A 13,576-nucleotide genomic window follows, 5' to 3' on the forward strand; every position below is an offset into this window, starting at 1 on the left:
TATATTGCTAAGTGAAACATTTGTAAAGTGAGTGTTGCCCTGTTTTATGACCTTTCTTGCCACAGTTGTTAAGTGAATCACTGCAGTTAAGCTAGTAACACAGTTGTTAACTGAATCTGATTTCCCCATTGATTTTGCTTGTCAAAAGATCACAAAAGGTGATGAAGTTACCTCAGGAACACAGCAACCATCATAGATATAAACCGGTTGCCAAGCATCTGAATTTTGATCACATGATGATGGGGATGCTGCAAAGGTTGTAACTTTGAAAAACGGTCATAAGCAAATTGGTTCAGTGCTGTTGTAACTTTGAATGGTCATTAAATAAGCTGTTGTAAGTCGAGGACTACCTGTACTGCCAAGCACAACTAATCAGTGTTGGGAAAAAAAAATCTCCAAATATGTGTGCTCATTCACCAGAGTCATTTAGGATTCTAGGGCACATATGTGTTTGTCGTTCCCGACTCTAGGGGGCGGTGCTCATCTCTGTTTCAAAGCTGAAGAGCCAGTGCTGTCCAAAGACGTCTCCGTGGTCATGCGGCCGGCATGACTCAACATCAAAGGCGCACAGAACGCTGTTACCCTCCCACCAAAGGTGGTCCCTATTTTTGTACTTGCATTTTTTACCTGCTTTCGAACTGCTAGGTTGGCAGAAGCTGGGACAAGTCACGGGAGCTCACCCCATTACGCAGCACTAGGGATTCGAACTGCTGAACTGCCGACCTTTCGATAAACAAGCTCAGCGTCTTAGCCACTGAGCCACCGCGTGTATGGTATATGATGTATTTCAAACTATCCCATAATATTTATACAGTGGCCATTTCAGATATTCCGTCCACAGAACAGAACAGGTTAGATTGTAAAATCAGGTTAGTCACAGACACTTTTAAGACCCGTCACAAATTACGTCTATGATGGGCAGGTTCCAATATGGTTGTAACTTGAGATTAACTCTAACCCTAACCCTCTGAAACATGATTGTGAAGACGACTAAGCCCTAACCCTTAACCAAGAGATTAATAATATAGATTGTACGGATGAACTTTTCCTGCCAGACCAGACATGTTGACCTTGGTAGGGTAAAGTCTGAAAATCTGTAAAGTACTTTCGGTTGCAGCTTGAGTATTAAGTGTGCTATTTTTACCTCATAGTTTTTATTTATTTATCCGTATTTATATGCCATCCTTCTCGCAAAGCATGATTCTGCAAGGAGTACTAATGAAAATACAGAATAACAGAGTTGGAAAAGGGCCTTGGAGCAGGGGTGAAATCCAGCAGGTTCTGACAGGTTTTGGAGAACCGGTAGCAGAAATTTTGAGTAGTTCGGAGAACCGGCAAATACCTCAGGCTAGCCCCAGAGTGGGCGGGAATGGAGATTTTGCAATATCCTTCCCCCAGGAGTGGGGAGGGAATGGGGATTTTGCAGTATGCTTCCCCTGCTACGGCCACCAAGCCACGCCCACCAAGCAACACCACGCCCACCAAGCTACGCCCACAGAACCGGTAGTAAAAAAAATTGGATTTCACCACTGCTTTGGAGGTCTTCAAGTTGTCAGCTCAAGCAAGTGATCCTATACCTGTGATGGTGAACCTTTGGCACGAGTGCCACAGGTGGCATGTGAGCGTTGCCCTAGCTCAGCTCCAGCGTGCATGCATGAGCTGGCCAGCTGATTTTCAGGCCTTCCGGTCCTACCGGAAGCCCGGAAACGGGTCTTTTCCGGCTTCCGGGGGGGGTGGAGAAGGCTGTTTTCCCCCTCCCTAGGCTCCAAAAAAGCCTCTGGCGCCTGGGGAGGGTGAAAAACAGGCCTACCATGCCATTGTGTGCCAAAAGTGGGGGGAGCGCAGGTGGGGTCACATGCACGGGGTGCAATGAATTATGGGTGTGGGCACACACACGCATGACTGCCCTGCATTCCCCTCTCTTTTGGCACGCAACGGCAAAAAGGTTAGCGATCACTGTCCTATTCCATTTCAGACAAATGGCTCTCCAATCTCTTCTTACAAACCTCCAGTGTTGGAGCACCCACAAGTTCTGAAGGGAAGCTATTCCACATCATCAAATCATAAAGTAAATAATCAAATTCTACAATTAGAAACGTTATGGTCCATCGCACCGTCCGCCTGATATGTAGACTGGATTTGGCATTTTTATCCATCTCTCGAGGGCTTCCCAAGGATTTGGGATAGCCAGATTATGTTCTTTGATGGTGTTAAAAGTTATCCTTGCAGGATAGAAGGTGTTCCAAGCAATTGCTTTTGCAATTGACTAAAGCTGATTTTTGTCAATGCCAACGGTGTACAAGTGGTGCTTCAGTTTAGGTGTTGGAAGAAATATCCTTCTGGGTTCTGCTCCAAGTGGGGAAAAAGACACTGGAAACATGGAGACTGCTTGGAAAGATGGTTTAATGGTGGACAGGATCACATGGTTTGAGTTCCTGAACAGAAAAGGGGCGAGACACAGTGAGTCCCCGGGTTTTATACCCTCTCTGGCTTTGAACTTCCCGGGGCCCAGAAAGAATATCCTGATTGGTTATCAGACTCCCAGGGGGTGGGGGTCTTAGCTAGCCTTGCTGGCTGATGTAATCTTCCCAGGTGCCATGTGGTGAGTTTCTGTTGCTAGATGGGTCCTATTGTGTTGCAGATGATGGTCCATTGACAAAGATTGAGTTTCTGCCTCTGGCCCCTTGACAAAGGGTGGGGGCAGGAAGATGGGAGCTGCTTGGTCTTTAAAACATGCTTCTCCATTTCTCATCCAGGGAAACATAATATTCTGCCTTTTTAATATTTCCTAAAATTTATTTTTTATTTTTATTTTACTTCGAATTTATATACCGCCCTTTTTCCTGGGAACTCAGGGCGGTGTACAGCCAGATAAAAAGACATTATATAAACATTAAGAACAAATTAAAAGGAAATATCTCAATTTGGCCAAAAATTTAAGAAACATACAAATTTAAAATCATTTAAAAGGCATTGTTAGGCCAGCCCAGCTTGTTGGAAAAGGAAAGTTTTAAGGGAACGGCGGAAGGCACGGAGGTCTTGGATTCTCCTTATTTCTGGGGGCAGCTGATTCCAGAGGATAGGTGCCCCCACAGAGAAGGCCCTCCCCCTGGGGGTCACCAGCCTGCATTGCTTGGCTGATGGCACCCCGAGGAGGCCCTCTCTGTGGGAGCAAATGGGTCGGTGGGAGGTCGTCGGTGGCAGAAGGCGGTCTCGGAGATAACTAGGTCCTATGCCATGGAGCACTTTAAAGGTGGTAATATTTCATTGTTCTAGGAAAGGAGTGGTTGCCAACTTCCTACAGGACAGAAGGTGTTGCAGGCAATTGCTGCCTTTTGCAATTGACTAACGGTGATTTTTGTCAATGCCAACTGTGTACAAGTGGTGCTTCAGTCTAGGGACCGCACCCAAGTGGCTGTGATTATTGGAACTACATTTGTTTTCTTTTGCCACAGTCATTCTATTTCGACCTGCAGGTTTTTGTATTGTTATCTTCTCCACTTCTTTCTCTACTGCTGCTGCTGCTGCTGCTGCTGCTGCTGTTGTTGTTGTTGTTGTTATTATTATAATACTAAAGGACTTGGAAAGAGCATTAGATGCATCCAACCTTCTCAAGGCACCATTTCCCGCTTGGAAACGGAACCTTTTTACTGCAAATAATAACATAGTATTATTTCTGAGTTCATGCACCGAGTCCCCTGGGCCAGTTTTCCACCATTTCCCACTGGGAATGAATAGCAACAACAACAATAGCAACGAGCTTTTTTTTTTTTAATGGCGGGAGGGAAGGGCAGTCCCCCATCGCGTCCGCCGCTCAGCAACCGTTACTTCCGCTCTCCGCTTGGCCGAGCGCTCTGACGTCATCCGATACGTGACGCGCCCACCTCTCTTTTCTCTCTGTCTTCTTTCTTTCAGACTGCAGGCCGCGGCCGCCACCCCCACCACCCCCACCACCAGCGTCCCTCTCGCCGGCCAATCGGCTTCGCGGGTGCGCTCGCGCTCCCTCCTGCCCCGCCGCCATTGGTGGCGGCGGCGGACGGAGTGGGCGGGGCGCCGCGTGGTGTCGAGTCTCCTTCGGGTTGCCGGCTCAGAAAGGCTGGGAGAGCCGTCGCGGTCGGACGGTGGGTCGCTCGCTCTCGGCGCGGCCATGTCGACCGTTTTCTACCTCCTCTCTACGCTGGCCGGCTATCTCCTCACCTCGGCTCTGCTGTTGAAATTCCCCGGTTTGCTCCACCGGCGCAAACGCCACCGGTTCCGGTGCCGGCACATCTCCCACCGCGGAGGTGAGAGCAACGCCTGCGCGAAGCGTCCTTTTTGGGGGTGACCGGGCATCCTTCCTCCTTCATTTTTGGGGCGTCTTTTTTTCTCCCCCCCCCCCTCGTCCTCCACTTCTCCTCTGCATATAATTTGGGCATCTTGAATTTCCAAATTCCCTTTAAAAAAAAAAAAAATCCGATTGGATGATTTAAGCCTCCCTAAGAGTCCCTGCAAAGTGGGTGGGCGGCCATTTATTCTCCAAATAAATATATAAATATTTAAAAAATAAAATAAAATATTGTGGTTCATCGCACAACCAGCCAGATTTTTAGATTTGGCTTTTTTTTCCTTTTCTTAAATCCACTTATCGAGTCCCTCCCAAGAACCCTCTGGCTGTTGCATTAATATTAATAATTTTTAAATGCTTGTTTCCATTAAAGAACCAAATGTTTTTGGAACGCATTTTATCTATTTACTCTTCTTTGCATTTCTCGATCAGTTTTTAAATAGGATTTTTATCTTTTTTTTTTTTTTTTAAAAATCGCAGTTGGATAGTTTGTCAAATAGTAGCTTTGATCATATTTGGATTATTTTTAAAGGGCAGAATTTGGATAGTTTCTCAAAAGTGGCTGGAGGCATGCTACTATAAACCAGATAATTAAAAATCAGCTTTTTTGGGAGTGGGAGGGAGGGAGGCGTGGGATAGCATAGTATTTATCATTTTCTCTACAGATTTTCCCCCCCCTCCCCACCAGATCCTTTCTAGGGACAATTAGAAGGGCAGCATATAAATTTGACAGATAAATAGATCTTTTTTAAAAACAGCGTTTGGATGGGATTTTGTTTGGAAAGGCTGGCTTTGGCAGCAGACCACAATAATTCGATATTCAGTGCCTGATGGGGGCGTGAGTCCAGCAGGCAGGATGTGAGGTTTCAAGCCTGTGAAAAGACATTATTTGTGCAAAGGAGCGAAGCTAGGAGAATATAAATCAGGAGGGCTTTGATATTTGCGGAGATGGTCAATAAGAGAGACATTGCTGTTGGGGCAAAAAAAAAAAAAAAAAATTAAGTCCAGAGATCTATGTTTATTCATTACATTTATATGCCGCAGGTCTCATTGTCCCCAGTCCCTCATTGACTCTGTGGCTTCTATATTTTTTGAGGAAGGGTAGAATTTGCACAAGAAGAGATCATTTCTATCTGGTAGGGTGCCTGTAAAGAATATGATAAATAATATGAGATCCCATGCCTCTCTTCCCCCCACCAAAAAAATCTGATTTCTAATTATCTGTTTTATTAGTAGTATGGATACCACTGCATGTACCTCTGAATGGGCATTGTGGAGGGAACAATTTATTGACTTTGAAATAAGTATATTGAACAGTATTTTGAATCTTTAGATAAGTGATCGTAGTTTGCACAGTGAGATACGTGCTTTGGGATAAAACTGGGTGTTGATTGTGCCACAACTATTCAGGATTGCTTTTATTATTAGCAGAGGAGGAGGATGCATATACAATAGGTTACAAATCACATTGATAATTGCCTTCTCTAGGCTTACTACAAGTGCTGGGTGAAAGCTTTCATTACTCGAGGGGCAATGGCAATCAAAGTCTACAGGCCCTTTTTTGGTTTTAATGACCTTGGAATACGGAAGATTTGGAGTTGCGATGGGAGGGGACTTACATGGGGGAAAGAATTAAATAGGCCGGGAGGGAGAAAGGAGAGCAGGAGAAGGAGGGAGGGAGGAAGGGAGCGAGAGAGGAAGGAAAACAAGGGAGGTAAGAAGGAAAGACTGGAAGGGAGGGACGGAAGGAGGGAAGGAGAGAAAAGAGAGCGAGGGGAGAGAGGAAGGAAAAGAAAGGAAGGAAAGCAGAGAGGGTGGGACTGACGGAAGGAGAGAAGAGTGGAGAAGAGAAAGAGAGGGAGGAAAATGGAGGGAGGGAGGAACGAGAAAGGAGCGAGGGAAAGGAAAGACAGGAGGAAGGAAAACGGAGGGAAGGATGGAAGGAAGGAGAGAAGAGCAGGAGAGGAAGGGAGAGAAGAAGAAAAACAGGGAGGGAGGAAAGAAAGGGAAGGGAAGGAAAAAGGAAGGAAAACAGCAAGGAAGAGAGGGAGAGACGGAAGGAAGGAGAGAAGAGAGTAGGAGAAGGAAGGGAGAGAGAGAGAGGAAGGAAAACGGAGGGAGGAAGGAAGGAAAAGATGCTGTGTGTTTGGGAAACTAAGCCAGAAAGGAAAGATCTATTATTGTATCTGAATGTAGGTAGTTTGATCCTCTATTGTTGATGAATCCATGCATCCAAGTGAGGCTGTAGGTTTAAATATAAATTAAATGCATGTACATCTGAATCGATACTACCTCGCTTGTTGAAAGTGAATCGTGCTATGTTCCAGTGAAAGATAATCATGGAAGAACCAAATATGAGTTTGGGGAAAAATTTTGCAAATTTGAATGAAAGCAGTTTGAGGGGGGGAGGAATATATTTTATTTATTTATTTATTTATTTATTAAATTTATATACCGCCCTTCTCCCAAAGGACTCAGGGCGGTGGACAGCCTGAATTAAGATACATATAATATAAAAGTTAAAAATAACTAAAATAAATTAAATCGATTGGCCTCCCAATTTAAAACCCCACATCTATACAATTTAAAAAAACAACAACCCATAAGACCTATACCGGTATATACCGGTATATACACATAAGACCTATACCGTCTATACCGGTATATACACTTATAAACAGATGGGTGGTTGTGAGATGAGAGAATGCAAGAAAAAAAGCGATCGAGACATTTGGAGATCTGAGGTTAAAGGGAAACAATGACTGGGATGTATCTGTTAAAAAAAAAAATACTGTTTCATTTTATTTTTATTCTGTTTATTGATCAGTTTTTTTTATCTCTCGTCGTTGGCTCTAAAGAGAATATATCCATAGCATGGCGGATGGGTCTGTCTGAGTAGAAAATATATTATGCTGGAGACGGACTGAATAGAGAGAGAAAGAGATCTTATGCAGAGAATAGAATTAGTGGATGAAAAGCAAAAAGGTTTATTTTTTTAAAAATATCTGTAGAACGGATGACGAAAGAGGTGTATGTTTTTGGTGCACCTGCCAGCCGAGATAGGACCGAAGGCTTGGTGCCTCTGATGGAAAGTTGTCCTCTTGGGTCTCTGGACATATTTATCCCTCTGCTCTCCTTTAAAGGACCCCCAAGGCTTTTGTGTTCCCTGCAAAGGGGGGGGGGGGAACATGCCTAACCCTTCCCACTCGCCCTCCCGCCGAAGCTCTGCTCATTATTGCGTGGCTTGTCAAAATCCTCTCATTTGTCTTGAGAACTAAAATCGCTTTCCGCTCCCTACGTCTTTTGCCCTTTCAAATCTCCAGGTTGCTTGTTATAGGTTTAGCTGGCTGGGGAAAAGGAGGAAGAAAAAAGAAGAGGTGTTTGGGGCGGGAAGGAACCAGAATAAAGGAGGATTTTCTGTGTTGATTTTTCCAGATGGCAGAGAAAATGACTTGGAGGTTAGACTAGTCTTCCTTTCAGATAAATAGGATGCTAAAAAAAGCAGGTGTGACTTTGGCAAAGCAGTTTGTTTTCTCTTTCTTTCTTTCTTTCTTTCTCTCTCTCCCTCCATTCATATGTATCTTTACCCTTTCTCTCTCTCTCTCTCTCTTCATTCATGTCTATCGATCTATTAATCTATATCAATCTATCTATATCATCTCTCTATTCATTCATATGTATTTTTACCCTCTCTCTCTCTCCATTCATATCTATCGATCTATTAATCTATATTGATTGATCGATCTATCTATATCATCTTTATTCATTCATATGTATCTTTACCCCCCTCTCTCTTCATTCATGTCTATCGATCTATTAATCTATATCGATCTATCTATATCATCTCTCTATTCATTCATTTGTATCTTTACCCTCTCTCTCTCTCTCCATTCATGTCTATCGATCTATTAATCTATATCGATCTATCTATCTATATCATCTCTCTATTCATTCATTTGTATCTTTACCCTCTCTCTCTCTCTCCATTCATGTCTATCGATCTATTAATCTATATTGATCTATCTATATCATCTCTCTATTCATTCATATGTATCTTTACCCTCTCTCTCTCTCTCTCCATTCATGTCTATCGATCTATTAATCTATATCGATCTATCGATCTATCTATCTATCTATATCATCTTACTATTCATTCATATGTATCTTTACTCTCTCTCTCCATTCTTGTCTATCGATCTATTAATCTATATCGATCTATCTATCTATATCATCTCTCTATTCATTCATTTGTATCTTTACCCTCTCTCTCTCTCTCCATTCATGTCTATCGATCTATTAATCTATATTGATCTATCTATATCATCTCTCTATTCATTCATTTGTATCTTTACCCTCTCTCTCTCTCTCCATTCATGTCTATCGATCTATTAATCTATATTGATCTATCTATATCATCTCTCTATTCATTCATATGTATCTTTACCCTCTCTCTCTCTCTCCATTCATGTCTATCGATCTATTAATCTATATCGATCTATCGATCTATCTATATCATCTCACTATTCATTCATATGTATCTTTACTCTCTCTCTCCATTCTTGTCTATCGATCTATTAATCTATATCGATCTATCTATCTATATCATCTCTCTATTCATTCATTTGTATCTTTACCCTCTCTCTCTCTCTCCATTCATGTCTATCGATCTATTAATCTATATTGATCTATCTATATCATCTCTCTATTCATTCATATGTATCTTTACCCTCTCTCTCTCTCTCCATTCATGTCTATCGATCTATTAATCTATATTGATCTATCTATATCATCTCTCTATTCATTCATATGTATCTTTACCCTCTCTCTCTCTCTCCATTCATGTCTATCGATCTATTAATCTATATCGATCTATCGATCTATCTATATCATCTCACTATTCATTCATATGTATCTTTACTCTCTCTCTCCATTCTTGTCTATCGATCTATTAATCTATATATCAGTCACCTCTATCTACAATATCATCTCTCTCCCTCCCCCCCTCCCCTTGAAATTCAATTTTAACCTTGAAGTCTGTCCTATACTACATTCCTGCCCCCTCCCCCAAAAGGGGTGGAGATTCCTGCCTTCCTCTTCATGTCCGGAGTCCCCCTCCCTAAGCAAACAGCAGCATCCTGAGATTTTAATGAGTAGGGAGAACAATTTGCACGTATCTGCAAATGTAAGTGACATATTGCTATCATTTTACAGCAGGTAATTACGGTATGACTCTCATCTGTTTTATGACATAATAAACTTAGCTCTGTCCTTCCAGTGGTCCCTAAAAACAGCTCTTATTTCCTGAAGTTCTTATTTTCTCCCCCTTTCCCCCTCCCACTGGTAGCGCTGGCTGTTTTCACCTGATTATCACGAAGTCTTTTTGGCTTTCCCCATCACCTGTCCCGGTGCAAAAACCTGTTTCCTGAGGTTTTTAATTGGAGTGGTTGGTTGGTTGGTTTTAAATCTCCCTTTAAAATTGTCTTCCTTGTTTTACGTCTTCCTGAATCTCTTTTTCTTCCTCTTTCCATCCTCCCAAGCTTGTCAATCAAGCTGTTTGTCTTCCGGAGAGCCATTTGCAACCTGTTATTGAAAAAGATTGCAACCTCGGTTTAGTCCCGCTTTGCAAAACGAGGGTGCTTTTTTTCATGTATTTGTTCTCTCTCTCTTTTTTTTTCTTTTTCCTTCCTTCCTTCCTCTCTCCCTCTCCTTCTCTTTTCTTCTTTCCTTCCTTCCTTTCTTATTTTCTTCCTTTCGCCTTCCTCCCTTCCTTGCTTTCTCTCTCTTTTCTTCTTCCCTCCCTCCCTCCCTCCCTCCCTCCCTCTTTCTTTCTTTCTTTCTTTCTTTCTTTCTTTCTTTCTCTGTCTGTCTTTCTTTCTTTCCTATCTATCTATTATCTATCTATCTATCTATCTATCTATCTATCTATCTATCTATCTATACCTATGTACATTTTTAATCTATGAAAGTCTTGTGAAAAGAAGTAGGGGTGACATGACAGCAGCCTTCCAATATTTGACGAGTTGCCATTAAAAGGAGGGGGTCAAGCTATTCTCCAAAGCACCTGAGGGCAGGACAAGAAGCAACGGATGGAAACTAATCAAGGAGAGAAGCAACTTAGAACTAAGGAGAAAATTCCTGACAGTGAGGACAATTAACCAGTGGAACAGCTTGCCACCAGAAGTTGTGAATGCTCCAACACTGGAAGTTTTCAAGAAGAGACTGGACAACCATTTGCCTGAAATGATTATAGGGTTTTCCTGCCCAAGCACGGGGTTGGACTAGAACAGCAGTCACCAAGCGGTGGTCCGCGAGCAAAGGTTGGTGGTCCACAGAAAAATTATTTGCATTTTTTACATTGCACTAAATACTATTTTATCTTTTTTAAAAATTCAAATTTGTGGTCCGCGGGATTTAAAATTATGAATTTAGTGGTCCCTGAAGTCTGTTGGACTAGAAGACCTCCAAGGTCCCTTCCAACTCTGTGATTCTATTCTGTTATGGCAATCACAAATGAGGAGGTGATAAGCCGCCTGGGAAAGCAAAGGGAAATAATCGAAGCCATTAAAAAGCGAAAGTTAAGAGTATTTTGGACATGTGATGCGACACCCAGAAAAATACAGCATCCTTCACTTAATCCTCCAGGGAAAAATTGAAGACAAACGAGGAGGTCCAGGCAGAAGAAGAACATCATGGCTTCAAAACCTAAGGGACTGGTTTTGTTGTGGCCCGTACACGGCCTGTGAGGTGGCTGATTCGGACAGCGAGGAGGCTGGTGTGGTGCTGCGCCAGAAGCCTGTGCAACTGGCACTCGAGTCGGACAGTGAGGAGGCTGGAGAAGATGTGGTGTCAGAGGCGGGGATTCAGCCAAGGCCTTCAGAACCTCCAGAAGCTTCCATGGGTGAAGAGGACGAAGAGGAGGAGCCTCTTCTCAATGCATGGGTGCGCAGAGCTGCCAAAAGGCAGGAGTGGCTCCTCAGGAGGAGGTCTCCTCAAGAGTAGGGCTTGGGGCTAATTGGCCACTCCCTTAGCCTATTTAAGGAGGACCACCGACTGAAGCAATTTGCAGGGAACAACTCTGTTCACTCTCCTTCGTGCCTTGATCTTCATTCTTTGCAAATTGCTTCTGGGCTATCTGCCAATCATAGTAAGATTAAGATTATTTATTCTTTGGATTCTTGTAGGCTGTTAAGAAAGTTAATTAACAGCCTTTGTTTGAATGCAGATTGCAAATTCCACCTCCCTCTTCTTTTTCCCTACTTAAGAGTGCTTTCATTCCCTTGAAGGGCAAAATCTGGATAGTAGCTGACATTTTGGGATGAGAATCCAAGGTTTTCGTCCACCACAAAGAGGCAATCAACCCCATAAGTAAAACTGGCTTTCCAGCGACCGTTGGTAACCCCGGGGGGGGATTAGTTTCAGGGACGGCACATTGTCCATCCTTCCTAGACCTCAAAGGAGTTTCCGTTTGCTGTGGCCTCAGCGGAGTAAACAAAATAGAACAACTACACAAACAACTCGTCCTTGGTTGTTTGAAGAACAAAATGGCCTCTAGGGTCAAACAAACAGAGGGAGGAAATCAGAACTGGTGGGTTTCAGCAGAAAGGAAAGAGTTTTAGGCTGGGCATCAGGAAGCACGTCCTGATTTTATAAGCCGTCAGCCAGCGGAACAGCCCGCCACATGAAATACTCAGTTGTCCATCGCTGGAAGTCTTTAAACAAAGGTTGGCTCTACCTTCATAAGCACTCGATGACAGAAGAAATGCATGGGTCTGTAGAGGTGGTCCTCGACTTACGACCACAATGGAGCCTGGAATTGACGCTGCTAAGTGAGAAATTTGTTAAGTGAGTTTTGTCCCATTTTACGACTTTTCTCCCCACAGTTGTTAAACGGATCGCTGCCGTTGATTAGTTAATAACCCAGTTGTTAAGGGAATCTGGCTCCCCCGCTGACTTTCCTTGTCGGAAGGTCGCAAAAAGGGAATCGCGTGATCCCAGGACACTGCAAGAGTCATAAATACGAATCAGCTGCCAACCGTCTGAATTTTGATCAGGTGACCACGGGGATGCTGCAACGGTCGTACGTATGGAAAATGGTCATCAGTCAATTTTTTTCAGTGCGGTTGTAACTTCGGACGGTCACTAAACGAATTGTTGTAAGTCCAGGGCTACCTATATTTCTTCAAGAATTTAGTTTCAATGGGATCCTTGGTGCTCTCCGAGCTTCGTTGTTTTCCTGCAGATGTTACCAACTGGGTAGTATGATCAGCGCTATAACATTACGAGAGAAACCCCACAGTCCCTTCTGGCACTGATGGTGTTACCAAGGTGGGTCATGAAACGTTTGCAAGAAAACAAGCAGGCTCAGAGAGCACCAAGGACCCCACAATTCTCCTCCTCCTTTCCCTTCCTAGCACTGATGATTTTACCTAGTTGGGTAACAAGACGTCTGTAAGAAAACAACCAAGCTCAGGGAGCACCAAGTACTCCACAAAAGTCTGTCTGGCAGGGGTGAAATCCAGCAGGTTCTAACAGGTTCTGGCGAACCTGAAGCGGAAATTTTGAGTAGTTTAGAGAACCAGCAAATACCACCTCTGGCTGGCCCCAGAGTGGGGTGGGAATGGGGATTTTGCAGTATTCTTCCCCTGCCACACCCACCAAGTCCACCAAGCCGTGCCCACAGAACCGGTAGTATAAAAATTTGGATTTCACCACTGCTGTCTGTCTGTTTGATAAATCCGCCGTTGAACTCTGAGCTACAAATATTATTATTTTTTTATTTAGTTTTAATGCTGACTAAAAAGGACCCCTTCTCCTTCAGCGCTTGCCGAACAGGGCGTGGGAGAGGGGCTGTCCTCTTATGCTCAGCAGCCAAAAGTCATTACAGGCAGTCCATTCATTTAACGGCCATTCGAAGTTACCACAGGATTGAAAAAAAATTACGACTAGTCCTCGCACTTAACGACTATCACAGCATCCCTAGTTACATGATGAAAATTCAGGCACTCGGCAACCGGCATACATGTACAAAAATTGCTTGGCCTGACGTCATGTGACCCCCGTTTGCGACCTTCCCACAAGCAACGTCAATGGAGGGGGGGGGAGGCGGATTCACTTAATGACCGCATGACTCCCTTAACAACTGCAGTGGTTTGCTTAACCATGGCCAAAAAGGTTGCGACTGCCTTAACGACCGACCGCTTAGCTTACTTAGGGAAATTCTGGCCCCAATTACAGGCAGTCCTCGACTTACAA

General features: G+C 43.6%; 1 protein-coding gene across 1 annotated transcript in view; it reads left to right on the forward strand.

Annotated features, from left to right (window-relative positions):
- Positions 1-4,109: 4,109 nt before the first annotated feature.
- The window catches only part of GDPD1 (glycerophosphodiester phosphodiesterase domain containing 1), a 54,749-nt gene continuing 45,282 nt past the window's right edge, over positions 4,110-13,576 (forward strand). The window contains exon 1 of the mRNA XM_070945044.1: positions 4,110-4,283. Coding sequence (XP_070801145.1) covers positions 4,148-4,283 — 136 coding nt within the window. The 5' untranslated portion in view covers positions 4,110-4,147. The remainder of the gene's footprint in view (positions 4,284-13,576) is intronic.

The sequence above is a fragment of the Pituophis catenifer genome, unplaced genomic scaffold (assembly GCF_029215685.1).
Source record: "Pituophis catenifer annectens isolate HBS135680 unplaced genomic scaffold, rPitCat1.0.hap2 SCAF_1, whole genome shotgun sequence".
Lineage (NCBI taxonomy): Eukaryota > Metazoa > Chordata > Lepidosauria > Squamata > Colubridae > Pituophis > Pituophis catenifer.